Genomic DNA, 25,419 nt, shown 5'->3' with positions numbered 1-25,419 from the left:
GTAATAAACTTTTACTTCCAAAATCCAAGATGGCTGCCTGTCGGCCATCTTGAATTCGAATCAGTCCAAAAAAGGTACAATGCACAACTAGGGACCATGGGGAAACTGCATATGAAATTTGAGAAAGATCCATCCAGTACTTTCCCAGAAATAGCGGTAACAAGAATTGTTTACGGATGGACGACGGACCACAGACGCAGGCGATTTGAATACCCCACCATAATCCTAATAAATGCCATCCAGCATGTGACTATCATGATGCAAGCATTTCGGGCACACAAGCAGTGACATTCAAACCCAAAACAGAAGTTCTTCTTGGCTGATTGTCAGTAATGAATAGTGCACTCTAGTTTAACACAGATCTATATCTATGTAAGTCTGTGTGTTAAATAAAGTTATAATTAGCATAGGACAACAAAATGGGTAGGTAATTTAAGTATTGAGCTGTCTTATTGCATTTACAGTCAATATAAATGACAGTGTCTTCCAGGCAAACACACGGCATTGTGTTTCAACCAATATAACGCTTGACAGCAAAGCTTCAACATTTATACCAACAGTAAAAGACATAAGGTTCAAGTTTCTGACAGAACACAGAAATGTAATTGGACAAACACGTGTTTTATTGTCGCAGAATAACAACTGATTTATAAAACAAAAGTAATCTTTCACAAGCTTGTAACTCTCAAGTAACCTGCCTCCCACCCCAATAGTTTCCAATCAAAAGTTACAGGTTGTGGTATTTGTTAGAATGAAGTTAAATGCTGCTAGTTGGATTAGTCAAAACTCTGACATGATGTTTGGCTTCTCCACCATGATCATGTATTAATGGTTTGATGTTAAAATGTTATCTGAAATGAAACAAGACAATATGGAGTATTAAAATCCCCCACCAAAGGTGAAATTATAAACTAAGAATGCACAGATGAAAAATGTGTGCAGGAACTAATTCTAAACATAGAATGTTCAACCATATACAACAATAGTCAGTGCTACTAATGCAAATATTTCTTCCATTTTACAATCAAATCACCCTCAGTGACACCATGAATTCCATGTATCTTGTTGTTTAATTTTTATAAAAATGGTATCACCTATTTCAAGTCTAAAGAAAAAGGTAGTGACCTACTTTTGATAAATGACACACTCTCAAGTTCTAGTGACAAGTTGTGAAGGAAATGGAGCCTGGGGAAAATTTTGTTTTAAAGTTCACTGAAAGGACCTTATTTTGGTTTGTTAAACTGCCTTATCCTGATCAACCCAAGCCCTCAGTATAAAGTTTCAGTGATAAGTAGTTTAGAAAGTGGAGCCAAGATTCTTTCTGTGAGATGTATGTCAAAGGTCAAAATGTAGGACAGAGTGGCATAGTTTTCATGTATGACACCCCCCTCCCCCCAATCTCACTTACGTAAACCCATGCTTTAAGTATGGAGTGACATGTAGTGTAATGTAGGAGACTAAGCCAAGACAAGGTAAAGGGCAGAACAAGAACTGTAGAAGGAAGGATAGAAATATGGAGGAATGAAAGGAGAGATGGACAAATAAAAAATCCGCAACCCCATCCACCCCGTTCCTGATTGGGGACTTAAAAAGTCTGAATACGTAGTTATCGGCATAAATATGACATTTTTGCTTAATTGTTGATTAACAAAACCTGCCACCTAAAAACATTTTAATCTAAATCTGTTATCAATCCATCCTTATCTGTTTTAGGGGTCGATACATCAGGCTGGAATTCATATTTTAACGAGATGCAACTCTCAGTCCCTGAATATATACACAGTCCAGACAATATAAATCTTTCTGTAGAAATATAAAGTAAAATATATAAAATATACCATCAAAAACATGAGGAACATGGTTACTATAAATACAAACAAATCTCTGAGCAGCCATTGGTCATATCTGTTAAATCATAGTCTAAAAAATGATTCACACATTCCTCTGTACACAGCACATACATCCAGAACTAATAAAGAGGCTCTGAAAAAATAGTTTTTAAATGAATATCTGAATATCTGCAAGAATGAAACCATTAACATGGTTCTTTACACAAAGTCCTCACTACATAGCACTTTTGTCAGATTTCCTGACTGAAGTTGGAGGGAAATCTCAGTACTTCTAACCACGGAGACATATATTAGAAGTATGGTTTGTCTTTCTCCCACAGCCCCTGTATAATGGTATCAACATCAGTGGAAGGGAAACGATCAGCGAAGGATTGGATGAGACCAGTCACATTTGAGTCATAACTCTTCAGATCTACTGTGCTGCCTGAAAAAGAAAAAAAACACAAATTTGGCACTTCTAGCTGAATATTATCATGTTTCAAATTTATGATATTGCCTACATTTGATATAATATCCGTCACCGATACAAATCATGTCAATTTCGAATTTGGTGGAAAAAATATAATTTCTCCAATTTTTTCACATAAATAGAAAATTTTGGTTAAAATTCACATGTGCATTTACATACCATTGACGACAGTGTTGTGCTGGACAAACATTTTCCTTGGCTGTTTCCTGGCAAGGACAGTGGCACGTCTCGTCAAAAAGTGGGGTTCCTCGCGATCATGTACATCTGAGTAGTATAAATACAAGGCCTTTCCTGCCTCAACATCACCTGTGGACTTGTACACCTGGTTAAAACAATATCATAAAGGTTGCTATTAGACTTATTAACTTTGTTACTATGATATCATCAAGGTCACTACTGGACATGTAAAACTGGTTTACACATCGAGGTCACCACTGGACATGTAAACCTGGTTTACACATCGAGGTCACTACTGGACATGTAAACCTGGTTTATACATCAAGGTCACTACTGGACATGTAAACCTGGTTTACACATCAAGGTCACTACTGGACATGTAAACCTGGTTTATACATCAAGGTCACTACTGGACATGTAAACCTGGTTTACACATCAAGGTCACTACTGGACATGTAAACCTGGTTTATACATCGAGGTCACTACTGGACATGTAAACCTGGTTTATACATCGAGGTCACTAATGGACATGTAAACCTGTTTTATACATCGAGGTCACTACTGGACATGTAAACCTGGTTTACACATCGAGGTCACTACTGGACATGTAAACCTGGTTTATACATCGAGGTCACTACTGGACATGTAAACCTGGTTTACACATCAAGGTCACTACTGGACATGTAAACCTGGTTTACACATCGAGGTCACTACTGGACATGTAAACCTGGTTTATACATCTAGGTCACTACTGGACATGTAAACCTGGTTTACACATCAAGGTCACTACTGGACATGTAAACCTGGTTTATACATCAAGGTCACTACTGGACATGTAAACCTGGTTTACACATCAAGGTCACTACTGGACATGTAAACCTGGTTTACACATCGAGGTCACTACTGGACATGTAAACCTGGTTTACACATCAAGGTCACTACTGGACATGTAAACCTGGTTTACACATCGAGGTCACTACTGGACATGTAAACCTGGTTTACACATCGAGGTCACTACTGGACTTGTAAACCTGGTTTACACATCAAGGTCACTACTGGACATGTAAACCTGGTTTACACATCGAGGTCACTACTGGACTTGTAAACCTGGTTTATACATTGAGGTCAGTGTTGTATACTAACCATTTAATTGACATCTTGCATTAAGACTTAATTAGTATACAATGAAAAATTCCTTTACAAGAAAAGATGAAATGCAGAAAAGTTAAAGTCTGTTCCATAAAAATTATAATGAAATATACATTGTATCTCATTTTTCTTTGAAATACCAGTACAGGGGATTCTACCTTTGCTAACAAATTTTATAGTCAACATGAAAAACCTACCTGAAGCTTCCTGAGGAAGTCACCAATAGCTGGTTTGCCAACAGAGATGATCTTACTGCGATCCAACTTGAGCAACATGTCCTCGCTTCCATCAGCAGCAGTGAAGTATTTTATTGTGACCAGTCCCTTACCAGCCTCCAGCAACACCCTTAGGATCACAAATCGGGCCTGCATGTGAGCCTAAAATACATAAATGGGTATTAAAGCCCTCTAAATAATAGCAGTAGTAGTAGTAGTGGAAACAATTATCAAATGATAAAAACAAAAATGATGTTATAGAAATAAAGTTAACAAAACATCAACATGTTAAATTCAATAACATTGTGTTACAACTATACTGTTGGCTCAAAATCACAAATCAGGCCTGCTGTGGTTCTACAAAATACAGGTAATAGATTCAAACTCTCAGGAGCACAAATCAGGCCTGCTGTGGTTCTACAAAATACAGGTAATAGAGTCACACTCTCAGGATCACAAATCAGGCCTGCTGTGGTTCTACAAAATACAGGTAATATATTCAAACTCTCAGGAGCACAAATCAGGCCTGCTGTGGTTCTACAAAATACAGGTAATAGATTCAAACTCTCAGGAGCACAAATCAGGCCTGCTGTGGTTCTACAAAATACAGGTAATAGAGTCAAACTCTCAGGAGCACAAATCAGGCCTGCTGTGGTTCTACAAAATACAGGTAATAGAGTCACACTCTCAGGATCACAAATCAGGCCTGCTGTGGTTCTACAAAATACAGTAATAGAGTCACACTCTCAGGATCACAAATCAGGCCTGCTGTGGTTCTACAAAATACAGTAATAGAGTCACACTCTCAGTCACACTCTCAGGATCACAAATCAGGCCTGCTGTGGTTCTACAAAATACAGTAATAGAGTCACACTCTCAGGATCACAAATCAGGCCTGCTGTGGTTCTACAAAATACAGTAATAGAGTCACACTCTCAGGATCACAAATCAGGCCTGCTGTGGTTCTACAAAATACAGGTAATAAAGTCACACTCTCAGGATCACAAATCAGGCCTGCTGTGGTTCTACAAAATACAGGTAATAGAGTCACACTCTCAGGATCACAAATCAGGCCTGCTGTGGTTCTACAAAATACAGGTAATAGAGTCACACTCTCAGGATCACAAATCAGGCCTGCTGTGGTTCTACAAAATACTGTAATAGAGTCACACTCTCAGGATCACAAATCAGGCCTGCTGTGGTTCTACAAAATACAGTAATAATGTCACACTCTCAGGATCACAAATCAGGCCTGCTGTGGTTCTACAAAATACTGTAATAGAGTCAAACTCTCTGGATCACAAATCAGGCCTGCTGTGGTTCTACAAAATACAGTAATAAAGTCACACTCTCAGGATCACAAATCAGGCCTGCTGTGGTTCTACAAAATACAGTAATGGAGTCACACTCCCAGGATCACAAATCAGGCCTGCTGTGGTTCTACAAAATACAGGTAATAAAGTCACACTCTCAGGATCACAAATCAGGCCTGCTGTGGTTCTACAAAATACAGGTAATAGAGTCACACTCTCAGGATCACAAATCAGGCCTGCTGTGGTTCTACAAAATACAGTAATAAAGTCACACTCTCTGAATCACAAATTTCTAATTTGTCATCTAACACATGACATTTTGAAATGTAATGTGTTTTGTTGCTGGTAAGTAAGTTCCTTGAGAACTAGGAATGTCAAAAGTACTTATTGTGTAAGAAAGTACTAACTTGTCTCCAAGCACCTGTTTCTGGAGAGTAGAACTCGAGAGCCAGCAGACCAGCACGGACCATATTCAGCCAGTTGATGTATATTACATCATCAGCAGCATCATCAGTATGGCCAAAGATTCTGACAACAAAGAAAAAGGTGAGATTTACTGAGGTTTAAATGAAACACTGCCTATCTCCAAGCCTTCAGAAACACTGTATATCTACAGAACCTCTAGACGCTTCGAGACTTAGTGAAATCATCATACAAGTAATAGGATTTCCTCCTGTTGTTTTCACAATTCCATAAATTAGACCTAACTGCATGCCATCAATACAATGGCAGCATAAACATCATACGATTACCATCGATTAAATATCATGGCATGTAAGTAAGCAACTAAATCTTAATCTTTGTCCAGGCATTAATTTACCTCGTAACACAGAGCTGATAATAGCGTGCTATTGTAATTTCATTGTAAGATAACAATATCTGAAATTTTGCTGTGGGTTGAAAGAATCCATACAGGTAAATATTTTGTTCAATTCATGAGGTGTCAGTTACATTGTTATCATAGCTTATGGTCCCTGCAAAAACTTCCATACATTGTAAAGTTCTATTTATAAAACTCAATTCATGAGGTGTCAGTTACATTGTTATCATAGCTTATGGTCCCTGCAAAAACTTCCATACATTGTAAAGTTCTATTTATAAAACTCAATTCATGAGGTGTCAGTTACATTGTTATCATAGCTAATGGTCCCTGCAAAAACTTCCATACATTGTAAAGTTCTATTTATAAAACTCAATTCATAGAGGGGTAAGTTAGTAGTAATATGTAGGTTTAAATATCGGGAACACACAAAAACTTTGATACATTGAGAAATTCAAAACATCGAAGTTCGATTCATAAAAGTTTGACTGTACTTCAGTTGTCTACTGATACCTTAGGACCTCTGCAGAAAGACAAAGGTAGATTCCAACACATTCAGCACGACATTCTTCGTAACTGGAAGCTATGGTGGTAAATTTGCCATCCCACGACTCATTGTGTTCATACCACTTCTCTACCTGAAAAAATCAAGTTTGGATGTAAACATTATTTATTTGTCCATGTTCCTTATCAAAACTACTTTTCTATCTGTAACAAGTGTTACTGCCTCTCTTAAACAGGTAGTATTATATATATTCTACAAATGTAATACTGGTAACAATGTTACTTTCCCTCATAAACAGGTACTGTTAGACATATCCTACAAATGTAACACTGGTAACAATGTTACTTTCCCTCATAAACAGGTACTTTTAGACATATCCTACAAATGTAACACTGGTAACAATGTTACTTTCCCTCATAAACAGGTACTTTTAGACATATCCTACAAATGTAATACTGGTAACAATGTTACTTTCCCTCATAAACAGGTACTGTTAGACATATCCTGAAAATGTAATACTGGTAACAATGTTACTTTCCCTCATAAACAGGTACTGTTAGACATATCCTACAAATGTAATACTGGTAACAATGTTACTTTCCCTCATAAACAGGTACTGTTAGACATATCCTACAAATGTAACACTGGTAACAATGTTACTTTCCCTCATAAACAGGTACTGTTAGACATATCCTACAAATGTAATACTGGTAACAATGTTACTTTCCCTCATTAACAGGTACCGTTAGACATATCCTACAAATGTAATACTGGTAACAATGTTACTTTCCCTCATAAACAGGTACTTTTAGACATATCCTACAAATGTAACACTGGTAACAATGTTACTTTCCCTCATAAACAGGTACTGTTAGACATATCCTACAAATGTAATACTGGTAACAATGTTACTTTCCCTCATAAACAGGTACTGTTAGACATATCCTACAAATGTAACACTGGTAACAATGTTACTTTCCCTCATAAACAGGTACTGTTAGACATATCCTACAAATGTAATACTGGTAACAATGTTACTTTCCCTCATAAACAGGTACTGTTAGACATATCCTACAAATGTAACACTGGTAACAATGTTACTTTCCCTCATAAACAGGCACCGTTAGACATATCCTACAAATGTAATACTGGTAACAATGTTACTTTCCCTCATAAACAGGTACTGTTAGACATATCCTACAAATGTAATACTGGTAACAATGTTACTTTCCCTCATAAACAGGTACTGTTAGACATATCCTACAAATGTAATACTGGTAACAATGTTACTTTCCCTCATTAACAGGTACTGTTAGACATATCCTACAAATACAACAGTGGTAGTATAATATCATGCAGTGTGTTACCCACCTTTTTATTTGTTTCTGGGTCAGTCACTGATGCCACATCAAAGTTGAGATTTCCTTCTTTATCCTGTGTAAATGAATATTCAGATATTAGTTATTAGTCACTTATATGGAAAAACTTGATTCATCTTGACTCAGACAGCTGTCCACCACCCCATGGTATATCCAAAATTAATTGTATTCAATAGAACTTGTCAGGAGAACTATGAGAGGCCTTTGTGTATTCAACATTAACAGTGATTGTAACAAGAGTACTACAAAAAACACCCACCTTGACAAACAACTTTCCACTACCATGGCCGAGTAGTTCGTGTAAACCCACTTGGACTTCAAATGTAGTTGTCTTCAGATTAACAAATAATTCCTGCAAGCAAAAAGTCAGTTACTTTTTTAAAAAATGGTAAAAATGCATATTTTCACATAATTGATAATTTCTTCATCACAAACTATTAATGATACAAAATATACACACTGTGATCCTGAAAACTAGATTCACAAACTTTATCATTGGGTATGGATATATTGACGAACTCTGATCCTAAATAAACTGACCTTGTCCTCCTCAGCCAGAAAGCTGATCTTGTCCATGGTGTCCTTGTAGGCAGATACTATGACATTTCCCAGAGACACATTCTTAAATCCCTCTGATTGGCGGATGTCATCGTCTGATTTCATGTTGTATAGAGAAAAATCCATAAAACAAGCCATAACTAGAGGTCAGCATGTATGCATGTAATATATATGTATATACCTATAATATAGCTGTACAAACAACCACTCAGCACGTATAAATATCTAGGACATGCTGTTTCCCTAAAACAAAACCTACAAATGAAAAGTTCTGCAGATTTCTTTTAAAACAATCAAAATTATATTTCAATGGATTGAAATTTCATGATCTTCATGTAAAAGGACACCTTATACCCATGTGTCTCATTATTTCTTTATACTCATGTGTTTCATTATTTTCTTATCCTTACATGTCTCAATATTTTCTTATATCCAAGTGTCTCAATATTTCCTTATACCCATGTGTCTCAATATTTCCTTATACCCATGTGTCTCATTATTTCCTTATCCTTACATGTCTCAATATTTCCTTATATCCAAGTGTCTCAATATTTCCTTATACCCAAGTGTCTCAATATTTCCTTATACCCAAGTGTCTCAATATTTCCTTATACCCAAGTGTCTCAATATTTCCTTATACCCATGTGTCTCATTATTTCCTTATACCCATGTATCTCATTATTTCCTTATACCCATGTGTCTCTATTTCCTTATACCCATGTGTCTCATTATTTCCAGACTTAATTTTTCATAATCATTTTCCTGTACCACGGACTAGCAAAATTATCATCCCCATGACAATAGCATGCTATAGAGTACATCAGTTAATTTTTTTCAGATAAAGTCAGGATTCTTTTAAGACATGAGTCTGACTTACAGTTTGGAATGTTGATTCCTGCTGGAATGCCAGATCCTCCAAATGCAAGGACGTCAAGAGAGGTGAAGTCAGGTCGTAAGAATTTGTCCTTCTCAAATGATGCTGGCCATGGCAACAGTGGTAGAAACTTCTCTGCGTTGGTGACAAGATTGGTGAACTTGGCACTCATCTCTTTATTAACTACGGCCACAAAACCTGACACGATAAATAATTTCATCTACAACACCAATAGTGACAAAAACTTCTGATGTAATTCCAGGTGGCATATCCAGTTTTTATAGTTGTCTGTTTCACTGAAACTAGCTATACCCATTCTTTAGCTTGTCATCAGTAAATAAAATGATCAAATAAACATCTGGTAGAGGTACACATGGTTGGAATATCAAAATACCTACCTTAAAACACTACTCTTGATTTGAAGATCCACTGACCTACCCTCAAACACTTCCTTCATTGTGAAGATCTACTGACCTACCCTCAAACACTCCCCTCATTGTGAAGATCCACTGACCTACCCTCAAACACTCCCCTCATTGTGAAGATCTACTGACCTACCCTCAAACACTTCCTTCATTGTGAAGATCTACTGACCTACCCTCAAACACTCCCCTCATTGTGAAGATCTACTGACCTACCCTCAAACACTCCCCTCATTGTGAAGATCTACTGACCTACCCTCAAACACTTCCTTCATTGTGAAGATCTACTGACATACCCTCAAACACTCCCCTCATTGTGAAGATCTACTGACCTACCCTCAAACACTCCCCTCATTGTGAAGATCAACTGACCTACCCTCAAACACTCCCCTCATTGTGAAGATCTACTGACCTACCCTCAAACACTCCCCTCATTGTGAAGATCTACTGACCTACCCTCAAACACTCCCCTCATTGTGAAGATCTACTGACCTACCCTCAAACACTTCCTTCATTGTGAAGATCTACTGACCTACCCTCAAACACTCCCCTCATTGTGAAGATCTACTGACCTACCCTCAAACACTCCCCTCATTGTGAAGATCCACTGACCTACCCTCAAACACTCAACTCATTGTGCATATTTACTGACCTACCCTCAAACACTCCCTTCCTTTTGAATATTCACTGACCTACCCTCAAACACTCCCTTCCTTTTGAATATTCACGGACCTACCCTCAAACACTCCCTTCCTTTTGAATATCCACTGACCTACCCTCAAACACTCCCTTCCTTTTGAATATTCACTGACCTACCCTCAAACACTCACTTCCTTTTGAATATTTACTGACCTACCCTCAAACACTCCCTTCCTTTTGAATATTCACGGACCTACCCTCAAACACTCCCTTCCTTTTGAATATTCACTGACCTACTCTCAAACACTCCTCTCATTGTGAAGATCCACTGACCTACCCTTAAACACTCCCCTCATTGTGAAGATCCACTGACCTACCCTCAAACACTCCCTTCCTTTTGAATATCCACTGACCTACCCTCAAACACTCCCTTCCTTTTGAATATTCACTGACCTACCCTCCAATGCTCCCCTCATTTTGAATATCCACTGACCTACCCTCAAACACTGCCTTCATTGTGAATATCAATTGACCTACTTCAAACTCCCCTGCCTCAATTTAAATACCTATTTTCTACCCTCAAACTCTCTCCTCAATTTGAATATCAGTTTTCTACCCTCAACCTCTCTCCTCCATTTGAATATCATTTGACCTACCCTCAAACTCGCCCCTCATTCCAAATGGGTCTCTGTATGATTCAATGAAGCCAATGTACCTGTGAACATGAAGGAATGAAAATACTGAAACAAAAATGCACAAAAAACAAGAGTACTGCAGGGCGGAACAATATACGCCTGTCAAAAACTATTTTTGTAATAAACCTTCATATGAAGTTTCAAATTAATAAATGAAAAATTACTCAAGTTATTGAGGGGAAACCTATTTTGCAAATGTACCAAGGGCCATAACTCTGTAAATAATGGGCGAAAAATTTTGGTTATTGATCTTGACCTGGCTCTGGCTTTTATGGTAATAAACCTTTATGTGAAGTTTCCAATTAAACTGTAAAAAATTTGACAAGTTATCGATCGGAAACCTATTTTGCAAATGTACGAAGAGCCATAACTCTGTAAATAATGGGCGAAAAATGTTGGTTATCGAACTTGATCTGGCTTTTATGGTAATAAATCTTCATACGAAGTTTGAAATTAATCTGTAAAAAATTCTTCAAGTTATTAAATGGAAACCTATGTGCAGCGGCCTGCCCGCCCACGTGAAAATATAACATGTCCCGACGGGTGTATAAAAAGGATTGTTCTACAAAATATATATCTTTAATATCGTTCAAACTACGAATAAAAAATAGCATTTAGGGCCATTATAAGTAAAGGTCAATTATAATCTAGTCGAAAAAGATTGCTTTGCTGTGTTTATACTGCCCTGTTAACAGGAATGGGCAATTTGATGTAGGATTTCCTTCTGGTTGGCTTCACTGAACATCATGTGACAAGCTTGCTAAATGTAATCCAGAACCCAACATTAGAAAATGATTTGTGATCTGATGTACATATCTACTGTCAAAGTTATATAATACTTACGTTTCCACAATAGGACCTGTGTTTTTGATCCAATGTCTCGACCCGTTTTTGTGTGAGGGTATAGATCCCGAGGTGAAACTCTCAATGTATTCCTCCAGCATGTTCCTCTCTAGGTCATTGGCAGCGTATTCCTTCAAACATACATCTCATTACACACAAAATTTTGGTACATATTACAGTAAATATAAGAAAATTAGTACGTCTATCTAAATTAAACCAAATTTATCTGTCATTGATCTTCTTCAAGATAAAAACTTCAGTTCTGAAACAGACTTGGTTATTATGTCTGAAGAAAGTCTGTCCATCATAGTGGTCAGTATTGTATATATATATATACTGGTGATTATGTCTGTAGTAAGTCTGTCCATCATAGTGGTCAGTATTTTATATATATATATACTGGTTATTATGTCTGTAGTAAGTCTGTCCATCATAGTGGTCAGTATTGTATATATATATATACTGGTGATTATGTCTGTAGTAAGTCTGTCCATCATAGTGGTCAGTATTTTATATATATATATACTGGTTATTATGTCTGTAGTAAGTCTGTCCATCATAGTGGTCAGTATTTTATATATATATATATACTGGTTATTATGTCTGTAGTAAGTCTGTCCATCATAGTGGTCAGTATTTTATATATATATATATACTGGTCATTATGTCTGTAGTAAGTCTGTCCATCATAGTGGTCAGTATTTTATATATATATATATATATATATATATACTGGTGATTATGTCTGTTGTTTGTGTGTCCATCATTGTGGTCATTATTTTATATATATATATATATATATATATATATATATACTGGTGATTATGTCTGTAGTAAGTCTGTCCATCATAGTGGTCAGTATTGTATATATATATATTGCTGTAACAGATTTTCACTGCTTGATTAACTAATTAAGTATGATTTTATTCCATTCAGTCCCATCTGAATGAATCAGTAGCAACCTTAGGAACATAAGAAAATATATAATTTAAACTGTCCTCGAAATCTTTGTCTGCCTTACGTTACAGCTATCTTGCCTACCTGTGCCTTTTTCAAATTTTCTGCCACCAAGGACATGAGAGGAGAGTAGTCTCCCCTTGTGACACGGAACATACAGGGCTGTGAGGTGGAAGTTGGTGTAAACTCATGACTACCCAAAATTCCTTCCTGACATCCTTTTATTGGTCCATCTGAAAAGTCACAATTGTAACAAATTTTATAATATTACTAATTTTTCCTAAAAGCTGATTGGTCAAAAACACAACTCATACATATATAATTGTAGGTTTGAAAAATTGCCATGTTACACCAAAACAAACAGAATCCATGTATACAAGGTGAATATAACAGTCAAAAATCATGCCAGGTGTCTCATGGGTGAATATAACAATTGACCTTCATCGCTGACCTGTTATTCGATGCTTTTCACATATCGATCATCATTTCTGATAACTGACATTCATCAAAAAAACTATATCAGTCACATATCATGATTCCAGGCCTTCATCAGGAATCATTTGAAGGATTTAACAAATCTGACCTGTCTGGACATGGATATGACTCCGGATCATATTTCTTTTCACAAATATTGCTGGCTTCAACCATTAGCAATACATCGTAACTGTCTGTCTTCTGGTTAAACAGACAAATTTTTCTACTGTGACCTCGAAAACACTAGGTAAAGGTGATTTCTTTTCACAAACTTCATCTGGATTTACCCTAGAAACTTACCACACAACATGGTTCTAGGCTTTTTGGTTATTGAGAAGAAGCTATTTAAATGTTTAAAAATATTTGACCCCTGTCCTGGGACATTGAATATATAAATCAAGGGAACTTCTTTTTGCAAATTTTGTTTGGTTTTATTCCAGGAAGTTACCAGCCATATATCATGATTCTAAGCTTTTTGTTTAATTGGAAGCTGTTTTAACACACTTGACCTGATTTGAGTGAACATGATAATTTAATAACCAGAGAGGGTTGTATGTCCTCGAGGCCATCATTAAACATCACCTTTGAGGAAACAGGTCAACGGTAGTGTAATGGAATAGAAATTTTAATTAAATTCCAACATATATAGGTAAGAAAAACACTCTGGTGTACATTGATGGATGAGTATTTCTCTAAGATTTTACAACACCATCTGTCTCATTGATCTCAAGTTATTAAGTAAGTGGCTAAGAGGTGTATCCTCCTGATTTTTTACCCAAAGCAACTTCTAATCTGAGCTATACAAACACATTTTCAAAAACATCAAAACAAATTTCCCAAGTACAGTCTCAGCATTATGTGTTTACAATACATTGCATAACTAGCACTTTTCTCTCGATCTCATTATAGGTATGCCGTGGGAGCCTCAAACTACCCACGCAGCCTCTTCACTTTTAAACAATATCTGGATAGTGAAGCATAAACAATGTAGGCCGCACTTACAAAAAATACAATTTACAGTGAAGATTTTCGATTTCATTTTAAATATGATTAATTAAACAGAATATTGTTTAAGTTTTAACAATGACATAACCTACCTTTTTTATTAAAAAATGCACAGGTGTAAGTGCCACCTACACATACATGCAGATGAGTACACTGATGCGTAAAAAATTTGCGAAAATGCATGTTAGGATACTAGACAGATCGGGCGAGATAGAAAAAACTAGGATGGGGTATTACATGGGATATTCCTATCTGAGGGGTGAGTAAAAAGTCTGTATTGTATTTATGTAAAAACTTGTTTGTATCTAAGTTAAAGTGGTCATTTTCATTAAACTCTGTTTAACAGTTTAAAAGTGCTATTGGTATATGAAAAGGTCAAAGAAGTTATGTATCTCCCTGTATGTATTGGTGAATTAACAAAAACACTCACCATCTGTTGCTACGGAGGCCAATCTTACTTCATAACTGGTTTTGCCTCCCTGAGTTGTCTTAAACAACCTAGTGTTGTATGGACTCAGGTCCTAGTGTGAAAAAACAAATCATTCTTAAACAGGAGCTATGAAATAGTCAGTGCTTAAATTTTTTTTATGAAATAACCAGCTTTTCAAAATTTTAGACAGAGAGAATCCTGTTACATAAGTCACATGTTATATGAAGAAAAGTTAATTTATTTCTAAAAGTTGGAATATCACAATATAAGTTGTCAGTTGCATGGAAAAAATAGCATTTCACAAATAGAAATAAATCGTTAAATAACGCCAAGTATAATTTATAAAATCCTGTAAATAGATATATCAACTGGCTGTATGCTCTGATTAGGCATACATAAATATATCAACTGGCTGTATGCTCTGATAAGGCATACATAAATATATCAATTGGCTGTATGCTCTGATAAGGCATGCATAAATATCTGCTAGCTGGTATGGAACAAGCGTACAGTGTAATACTGCTGGAGTAAAAAAACAAACATTGATTATTCCTTATGTAGCGTTTGAACAAGGTTTACTTACTTTTGCTGTCAAAAATTCTTGAGCAATCTTTGCATCATCTAAATCACAGTTGGCAGAAAAGTATGATGTTGTGCCCTGTAAATATCATTTACAAAAATCACTGTATGAGAGGAGTATGTATGGTGTAAATACAGAAAGGATTGACTGTGGAGACAATTTACTGTACATATGTATGTATAGGTTTCTACCATGGATACACTACACTGTACATATATAGTTTTCTACCATGGATACACTTCACTGTACATATACATGTATAGGTTTCTACCATGGATACACTACACTGTACATATATATGTATAGGTTTCTACCATGGATACACTTCACTGTACATATACATGTATAGGTTTCTACCATGGATACACTACACTGTACATATATAGTTTTCTACCATGGATACACTTCACTGTACATATACATGTATAGGTTTCTACCATGGATACACTACACTGTACATATATAGGTTTCTACCATGGATACACTACATTGTACATATATATATATAGGTTTCTACCATGGATACACTACACTGTACTTATGTATAGGTTTCTACCATGGATACACTACACTGTACATATATATAGGTTTTTACCATGGATACACTACACTGTACATATATATAAACAGGTTTCTACAATGGATACACTACACTGTATATATATAGGTTTCTACCATGGATACACTACACTGTACATATATATAGGTTTCTACCATGGATACACTTCACTGTACATATGTATAGGTTTCTACCATGGATACACTTCACTGTACATATATATAGGTTTCTACCATGGATACACTACACTGTGCATATATATAGGTTTCTACCATGGATACACTACACTGTACATATGTATAGGTTTCTACCATGGATACACTACACTGTACATATATATAGGTTTCTACCATGGATACACTACACTGTACATATATATAGGTTTCTACCATGGATACACTACACTGTATATATGTATAGGTTTCTACCATTGATACACTACACTGTACATATATATATATTTATATATTTATATAGGTTTCTACCATGGATACACTACACTGTACATATATACATATATATATAGGTTTCTACCATGGATACACTACACTGTACATATGTTTAGGGTAAATATGTACTGTCTAGTCATCATCTTTAACTATTACTTCAGTCTTTCTCTGTGTTGATGAGAACTGCACACAAGTCTTGGGCACATCATTGTCACTAATGCTGTTATTTACATTTGTATTAAGGAAATTTGTTGTGTTAATGTCAGTTTGCAACAATGCTGAAATATGCTAACAAGACTGCACAAAAACTCATTAAAAATGAATGGATGTTTCCTCCAAATTGTTTTCCTGGTCTTTTTAGATAAATTCCAAATGAAAGACTTTTCACCTCAGCAAGATTGGAAAATTGGGGCAAAACAGGGAACACAATTGCTGATTTCATTTTCTCTAAGAAAAAGATATGTCTTAAAGACTTCAGGAATATTGATGAATTGTCAGGGATATAATCTACAGTCCCAAGTATAAGTATATCCTCAAATTCATCCTTTAACATGGTTGAACCGTTATGACAATGGTGCTCCTTGTCGTTATAATGCTACTTGAAACTCTGATAATCAGCAAGTACTCTTGTCATTTAAGGAAAGAAAATAAAGCGTTTAGTTTTTCACATTCCAAGAATCTAAAGCAAGACAACAAACCCTTTCAAGTAAAGTCTTCCTCCCTGTTACTTTGGCATTACCTTCTCTCCAAGTCCCAGTTCTTTTTGTCTCTCAGTTAAACCAAACATCCTCTCACTCACTGACTCCCACAATGCCTTGATTCCAATGGCATCTTTTTCATAAGCAGCACTTTTCATCACCACAGCCTCAAACTTTTCCTGTGTACAAAAAGAAACATAACACTGTTTCTGACAGGGCTGCTGAATAGAAAGTTTTGAAATAAAAAACCTAACACTTAGATAATGTTCAGCACTTAACCAGGCTAATGTTTTATGATATTTTTTGTAAGAAATACAGATTTGGAATTTTGATCCTCCTTAGAGTCAAGTTAAGGATTTCTGTTTAAACCCTGATATTTGAACATGTAATTATAGAGAAGTTAAAATTTTATTTTGCCATCTTCATTGCATAAAAACTTAATAAAACATGTACACAAGTGTATTGATATGCAGTTATATACCCATGTGTATTGATATGCAGATATATACACGTGTATTGATATGCAGTTATATACACTTGTGTATTGATATGCAGTTATATACACATGTGTATTGATATGCAGTTATATACACATGTGTATTGATATGCAGTTATATACACATGAGTATTGATATGTAGTTATATACACATGTGTATTGATATGCAGTTATATACACATGTGTATTGATATGCAGTTATATACACATGAGTATTGATATGTAGTTATATACACATGTGTATTGATATGCAGTTATATACACATGTGTATTGTTATGTAGTTATATACACATGTGTATTGATATGTAGTTATATACACATGTGTATTGATATGTAGTTATATACACATGTGTATTGATATGCAGTTATATACACATGTGTATTGATATGCAGTTATATACACATGTGTATTGATATGTAGTTATATACACATGTGTATTGATATGCAGTTATATACACATGTGTATTGATATGTAGTTATATACACATGTGTATTGATATGCAGTTATATACACATGTGTATTGATATGTAGTTATATACACATGTGTATTGATATGCAGTTATATACACATGTGTATTGATATGGAGTTATATACACATGTGTATTGATATGCAGTTATATACACATGAGTATTGATATGTAGTTATATACACATGTGTATTGATATGTAGTTATATACACATGTGTATTGATATGCAGTTATATACACATGTGTATTGATATGCAGTTATATACACATGTGTATTGATATGCAGTTATATACACATGTGTATTGATATGCAGTTATATACACATGTGTATTGATATGCAGTTATATACACATGTGTATTGATATGCAGTTATATACACATGTGTATTGATATGCAGTTATATACACATGTGTATTGATATGCAGTTATATACACATGTGTATTGATATGCAGTTATATACACATGTGTATTGATATGCAGTTATATACACATGTGTATTGATATGTAGTTATATACACATGTGTATTGATATGCAGTTATATACCCATGTGTATTGTTATGTAGTTATATACACATGTGTATTGATATGTAGTTATATACACATGTGTATTGATATGTAGTTATATACACATGTGTATTGATATGCAGTTATATACACATGTGTATTGATATGCAGTTATAAAAACATGTGTATTGATATGCAGTTATATACACATGTGTATTGATATGTAGTTATATACACATGTGTATTGATATGTAGTTATATACACATGAGTATTGATATGTAGTTATATACACATGTGTATTGATATGTAGTTATATACACATGTGTATTGATATGTAGTTATAAAAACATGTGTATTGATATGCAGTTATATACACATGTGTATTGATATGTAGTTATATACACATGTGTATTGATATGTAGTTATATACACATGAGTATTGATATGTAGTTATATACACATGTGTATTGATATGTAGTTATATACACATGTGTATTGATATGTAGTTATTACCATTATAACTTACCTTTGGTAAATTTGGAATGATCTTGCTGTCTCCAAATGATTTATAGTTCCCCATGTTTGCATAGAAGGCCGAGGCATAAATCAACACTGCCTGTAAAGATACACATTAGGTACAGGTAGTTACAAATTCCTTCATTTTATAGGTACAGGTAGTTACAAATTCCTTCATTTTATACATTATGTACAGGTAGTTACAAATTCCTTCATTTTATACATTATGTACAGGTAGTTACGAATTCCATCATTTTATACATGGTACAGGTAGTTACAAATTCCTTCATTTTATAGGTACAGGTAGTTACAAATTCCTTCATTTTATACATGGTACAGGTAGTTACAAATTCCTTCATTTTATACATTAGGTACAGGTAGTTACAAATTCCTTCATTTTATACATTAGGTACAGGTAGTTACAAATTCCTTCATTTTATAGGTACAGGTAGTTACAAATTCCTTCATTTTATAGGTACAGGTAGTTACAAATTCCTTCATTTCCTATAAATTTCATAAATGTTGCATTTCTTTGATGAAACTTCTCTGAAATCCGAGTCACTTGTGTCTTTAAAAACAATCAATCAATAGAGTTTTTACAATGACCAAATACTGAACATTTCAAATATCAGAACTTATGTAAGAGAATCTGACAAAATTTAATGAGTGGTTTTAATGAAATCTTACAAATCATAAACAACACAAATCCCCTCAGGTTCTACCTTTACTTACGAGCAATACAGAAGGTAGTCAAATGTGAGGAGTTTGGTCTGAATCCTTGAAAACATTAAGGCTCTCGAGTGCTAGACACTAAGATTTTCTAAAAAAATTAATCGCTACCTTGACTCTACAAAACCAAAACTAAAAATAATCTGTGATATTATGGCCCTCAAAATATCAAGTTTGGTCAAAACCCCTCTGACAATGAAGCAGGTAGAATGCTAAATGATTTTATACAAAGTAGTAATGGCAGCCTCGAATTTGACCTCACAACCCTGAAACTCCAACTTGTTTGAGATATTATGGTCCTCTATAAGTGTGGGATGTTTGCTTGAGATGCCTTAAAAAATTAAGTTGCTTGAGCATTGACAAGGAAAAGTATATGTATGAACAGAGAGACCCATGTTTCCCCTCAATGATACTCAATGTAAAGTAGTTGTAAGACAACAATGAACAAACATGAGTTCCTACCTGAAAATCGTCTTCTGTCAGAGCGCCATCTTTTGTCACCGCCTCCTTTAGCTGGTCGACTGTTTGTCCCCGGAAAACTTTTTGCAACAACAAAAAAATTCCTGGTGATTCGGGAGATGTCTAAAAAAAAAAAAAATTAACAAAATTGATAATACTGACCAAAATAAAACCAGAGAGGTTACTGGGGCTTATATATTAATAACCTGTGTGGATCGTTTACCAATAAGTTTATAGAACTGAAATTTATCTATAACTTACCAGTATCATAACTTACTGATGACTGACCTGAACCATGGTTCACCTACACCTATAACTTACCAGTATCATAATTTACTGATGACTGACCTGAACCATGGTTCACCTACACCTATAACTTACCAGTATCATAACTTACTGATGACTGACCTGAAGCATGGTTCACCTACATCTATAACTTACCAGTATCATAATTTACTGATGACTGACCTGAAGCATTGTTCACCTACACCTATAACTTACCAGTATCATAATTTACTGATGACTGCCTGAAGCATGGTTCACCTACATCTATAACTTACCCGTATCATAATTTACTGATGACTGACCTGAACCATGGTTCACCTACATCTATAACTTACCAGTATCATAACTTACTGATGACTGACCTGAAGCATTGTTCACCTACATCTATAACTTACCAGTATCATAATGTACTGATGACTGACTTGAACCATGGTTCACCTACATCTATAACTTACCAGTATCATAACTTACTGATGACTGACCTGAAGCATGGTTCACCTACATCTATAACTTACCAGTATCATAATTTACTGATGACTGACCTGAAGCATTGTTCACCTACACCTAGAACTTACCAGTATCATAACTTACTGATGACTGACCTGAACCATGGTTCACCTACATCTATAACTTACCAGTATCATAATTTACTGATGACTGACTTGAACCATGGTTCACCTACATCTATAACTTACCAGTATCATAATTTACTGATGACTGACCTGAACCATGGTTCACCTACATCTATAACTTATCAGTAGTATAATTTACTGATGACTGACCTGAACCATGGTTCACCTACATCTATAACTTATCAGTATCATAATTTACTGATGACTGACCTGAACCATGGTTCACCTACATCTATAACTTACCAGTAGTATATTTACATAATACTTATGTGCAGTATACTTTATGACTTACCTGTACCAGAACAATTAGACCCCCATACCAGGAGGCCTGAGATATATAGTGTGAATACAGCTTCTCCCTGTCTGTCAGACTCCCAAATGCGGCACAACAGTCCAACAGGCATAGACCAGTGTCATTTGGCATCACATATTGGGAAATGTCAGCCATGGTGCTACAACTGTATGTATAGGTACAGGAAAAGTTACTTCATGTTGAATATATGAAACAGCTTTAAGTATGTGTTATGATAAAAAAAATTTTGAGTAGACAGATGGTCAATGCAGTCCAATAAAAAATGTTTAATCGTGAATGGCTCATCACAGCCTATGCATCGAGGATTATCTTTGCCTTTCAACGTATATTAATGTTTAAGTATTGACAGGCAATGACAACATCGTCTAAATGGTTTTCACTATAGCATGGAGACCATTCACTGATGATAGGTTTTACAGAGTGCAATTTATTATTGGTATATTGATTCCATTCCTCCTGCTACTGTGCTGTTTAAAATTATTTAATAAATGGTTTAAAATCAGTAAAATAAAGTTTAAAAACACAGTTTGGAGCGATAAAGCTTCCTTTGTGGCACGATCTGCTTTTTCATTGCCTGGTATTCCCATGTGCCCAGGAACCCAGCAAAAAGCAATACGAAAGTTAAAGGCAAGTTCATGATATAGTATTAATGTATTAGGAATAAAAATGTTTTCGATATTTCTATAGCTAAGACTTTGTAGTACAGAAAGAGAGTTTGAATGGATAACAGTTCTCATTACTTTATTTTAATATAGGGTGAGTTAGATAGCTCACGCTTCAACCGAGAACATTGAGGCGTTGTTTAGAAGCGGGCATCCATAGGCTTCATCTTGTATAACCATGGCCACGGCAACCTTATCGTTATCTGAACCACCAGAACATAAATGTAGAAATGTTTTATACTTTAACTGCAGTTTCAAAAAGGATGAACAATGGGTGCAACCGTCAGTATCTGATTCAACCATTTCATGAAGTGAAAAGTCAACTTTCTGTGAGTTCAAGAGCCAGGGTGGAATTTCTTTCATTCAAAATGACTGAATTTGGTCAATATCAATATTTGTGTTTTGTAAAAGAATGCTAGTCCATAAAACCGAATGGTGGAATGGTCTTTGGTTTATTTTGAAAGAAGGTTTTATATTTTGGATCAAATACAAATGATTTGAAGAATTTGACTTTAGCTTGATGGTGTATTGCAATGCCGATATATTTCGATGGCTATATAGTGAGTGTTCGTTAGCCTCTACATAGGTCTGAGTCTGAGACCCTGGTTTGATCTAATTAGAGCTCTATAAAGTGTTCGCAAAACTTTTCTATCAGCTCCCCAACCAGTGTGTGACACTTCCTTTAGAATATTCAGTGTTTTAAGGTATTTGGCTTCAAGATATCTTGTATGTGAAAGGAACAACAATTTCCTGTCTGAGAATTCGGTTTGTTCAACAAACGGAATGGGTACACCACAAAGAGATAAATTTGGTTCGTCGTGTTCTTTCCATGTTTGACAAAAATGCATACAAACTATTTTTGATTGAGAAAATCTAGATCCATTTTCATATGCCCAAATTTGTAGTCGATTCAAACATTGTTGTAGTTGTTTTTCGATGGTATCCATATGCTTGGATCGATAGCATATAAAAACTAACATTTCTATTACTACCAGTTTATCACAAACAGAAAGTAAAAATCCCCGGTCGTTTAACCCAAACACATTCTTTGAAAAGTAAAACATATAGTTTTCTTAGCATATATAACTTGATCATAAGAAGCCTATCTTAACATGAAGTAACAATTCTCCGAAAACATGACACCAAACTTACGTTATACACTAGGCCTACCAACGTATTTTCTTAGTAAACCGTAAGCCGGCGTCCGAAAGGGAGACCACTCGAAAGATAATCAGTCACGTTTGTCGTATCAATAAACCAGATATATCTATGTACCTTGGTGACTAATTTAGATCTGTTTCTTGTTTTCGTTTTAATTCGGTTTTCGATCAATTCCCACTATTACATAATTGATAAAACAAATACAAGCAGGAAGTACTTCGATGACATCTATTATATGTATAAATATTAAATATCTCCCCTTTTCAGTATCAATCCTCGGTAGTATAGTGGTGAGTATCCCCGCCTGTCACGCGGGAGACCGGGGTTCAATTCCCCGCCGGGGAGGATTACTTTTTTTTTTTTTCTCCTAATTTCTCCTCCATTCAATATACTAAGTTGTTGTATTTTTTTTTCTGTGCTTTCCGAGGTATCGCTTCTAATGGAACTGTATATTTTTTACTTTTATATTAATATTATCTATTTAATATTTTTTTAATGTGACATTGTATGTCAGATTCGGGATTATATTGAGTATGACATCACCAGACTAAGACGTTTATGGATGGCTGGCACACGTACAGACAGGGCTAGTCATTAAATGGGAATTAAATAAATCTAGATTCAAATTACTAACAGAATTTCTTAACTGACACAAAATTATATTTGTTTTCCTGACTCCATTAACTTTAAAATAAAAGAGCACAGGTGTTGAGCATCTCGGATTGAAAAAAAAAACAACATCTTTTTATTGCACTAACGGACATTATGGGATACAAGCATTATGTGTCATTCCATTAAGACATAATTTTAGGGGGAAAGCTGGTAATATATAATTGAGTTCTTGCTAGTGGAACATCAAAAAGTCTATTATGAGATCAGTGTTAATATTGATGTTAGGTTGAATTGAATCGTAAACATGAACAGGACAAATATTGTTAAACATCATAAAAATGAAATATCTTGTGAAGGTGACAACGTTTTTACAAGTTTTACAAGTAAGCTAGATACTCTGTATAAGATATGGTGACTTGTTCCACGGCGCAGGCTGATGATTATATGTGATGCCTCAGATTGACTCAAGGACGTTATTCTCACGTTGTATACATTTTGCCCATCCATATCTGTATATTTTAAAACTGGACATATAAATGACATATCAATCAAGTTGACTGTTATATATTTTAGTATTCTAGGATGTTTATTCTTTTGTAAGTTACTTTTTATAAATATGATTTACATTATTTGAACAGTCAGCATGACTGCCGAAAAAGATTTGTACATGTATAGCCAAGTTGATGGAATACAATTCAGGATGCAATATATCATAATCATTATTAAAGGCACCGATCACGATGGAATATGTAAAGTGTGCCAGAGAAAGGACATGATCATATCATATTGACGAATCAATAAAAAGAAACAACAAACGAGCTGACGAGATTTCATTTTATTGACATTTCGTACAAGCATGCGGTTGACAAATTAGTTGTTTATACCACACATATTGTTTAAACCAAAGTATCTAGCATACCATGTTCCATTAACGCGTCCACCTTAACTAACGTGAACTCTGCTCCATTAATGCGACCACCTTAACTGACGTGAACTCTGCTCCATTAAGGTGTCCACCTTAACTGACATGAACTCTGTTCCAATAACGCGGTCTATCTTAGTTACCTAGGACACATTGTTCCGCTAACTTGGTTTAACTGCGATGAACTAGATCACCTAGTTCCACTAACGCGTTTTACCTTTGTTACATGGAACGTTGTGTTGAACTAATGCAGTCTAACATTGTTAACTACTGCAGACTTTTCTGTTAACATAGTCTAACTTTGCTACTGCTTAACGTACGCGGATTAACTTTGTTAACAAGGAAATCTTGTTCTATCAGTACACTGTTAATTAAAGCGATCTAACTTTCTTAACTAGGGCATCCCTTTTCAATAACGCGGTCTAACTTTGTTAACCAGGAAATCTTGTTCCACTAACGTGGTCTAACTTTGTTCACACTTGGACACTCCGTTCTACTACTAGGATATCCCGTTTTACTAACAATTTGTTTCTCTGGCGTGACCTAACATGGCTTACTAAGACACCCTGTTCCACTAACGCGGTCTAACTT

General features: G+C 35.2%; 1 protein-coding gene and 1 non-coding gene across 2 annotated transcripts; one reads left to right on the top strand and one right to left on the bottom strand.

Moving 5' to 3' along the window:
- Positions 1–600: 600 nt before the first annotated feature.
- On the bottom strand, positions 601–23,330 carry LOC132550507 (dipeptidyl peptidase 3-like). The gene is made up of 19 exons (XM_060214577.1): positions 23,286–23,330; positions 21,451–21,616; positions 20,245–20,364; positions 19,064–19,153; positions 17,102–17,239; positions 15,358–15,432; positions 14,775–14,865; positions 12,950–13,098; positions 11,909–12,039; positions 11,027–11,085; positions 9,313–9,507; positions 8,418–8,530; positions 8,137–8,229; positions 7,870–7,932; positions 6,507–6,631; positions 5,581–5,701; positions 3,843–4,022; positions 2,479–2,641; positions 601–2,274 (listed from the first exon to the last, which is right to left on the bottom strand). The coding sequence occupies exons 2-19, from the start codon at positions 21,604–21,606 to the stop codon at positions 2,141–2,143; spliced, it is 2,196 nt and encodes a 731-aa protein (XP_060070560.1). The 5' UTR covers positions 21,607–21,616; positions 23,286–23,330; the 3' UTR covers positions 601–2,140.
- A 237-nt stretch (positions 23,331–23,567) lies between these two features.
- Trnad-guc (transfer RNA aspartic acid (anticodon GUC)) lies at positions 23,568–23,639 on the top strand. The gene has a single exon. It is a non-coding gene; the product is annotated as a tRNA-Asp (tRNA).
- The last annotated feature ends 1,780 nt before the right edge of the window (positions 23,640–25,419 follow it).

This window comes from Ylistrum balloti, unplaced genomic scaffold (assembly GCF_031769215.1).
Source record: "Ylistrum balloti isolate Yb309-2 unplaced genomic scaffold, AGI_CSIRO_Ybal_v1 Utg370126, whole genome shotgun sequence".
Taxonomy (NCBI): Eukaryota; Metazoa; Mollusca; class Bivalvia; order Pectinida; family Pectinidae; genus Ylistrum; species Ylistrum balloti.
Note: the sequence above shows the minus strand (reverse complement) of the source record. Positions and strands in the feature narration are given on the sequence as shown.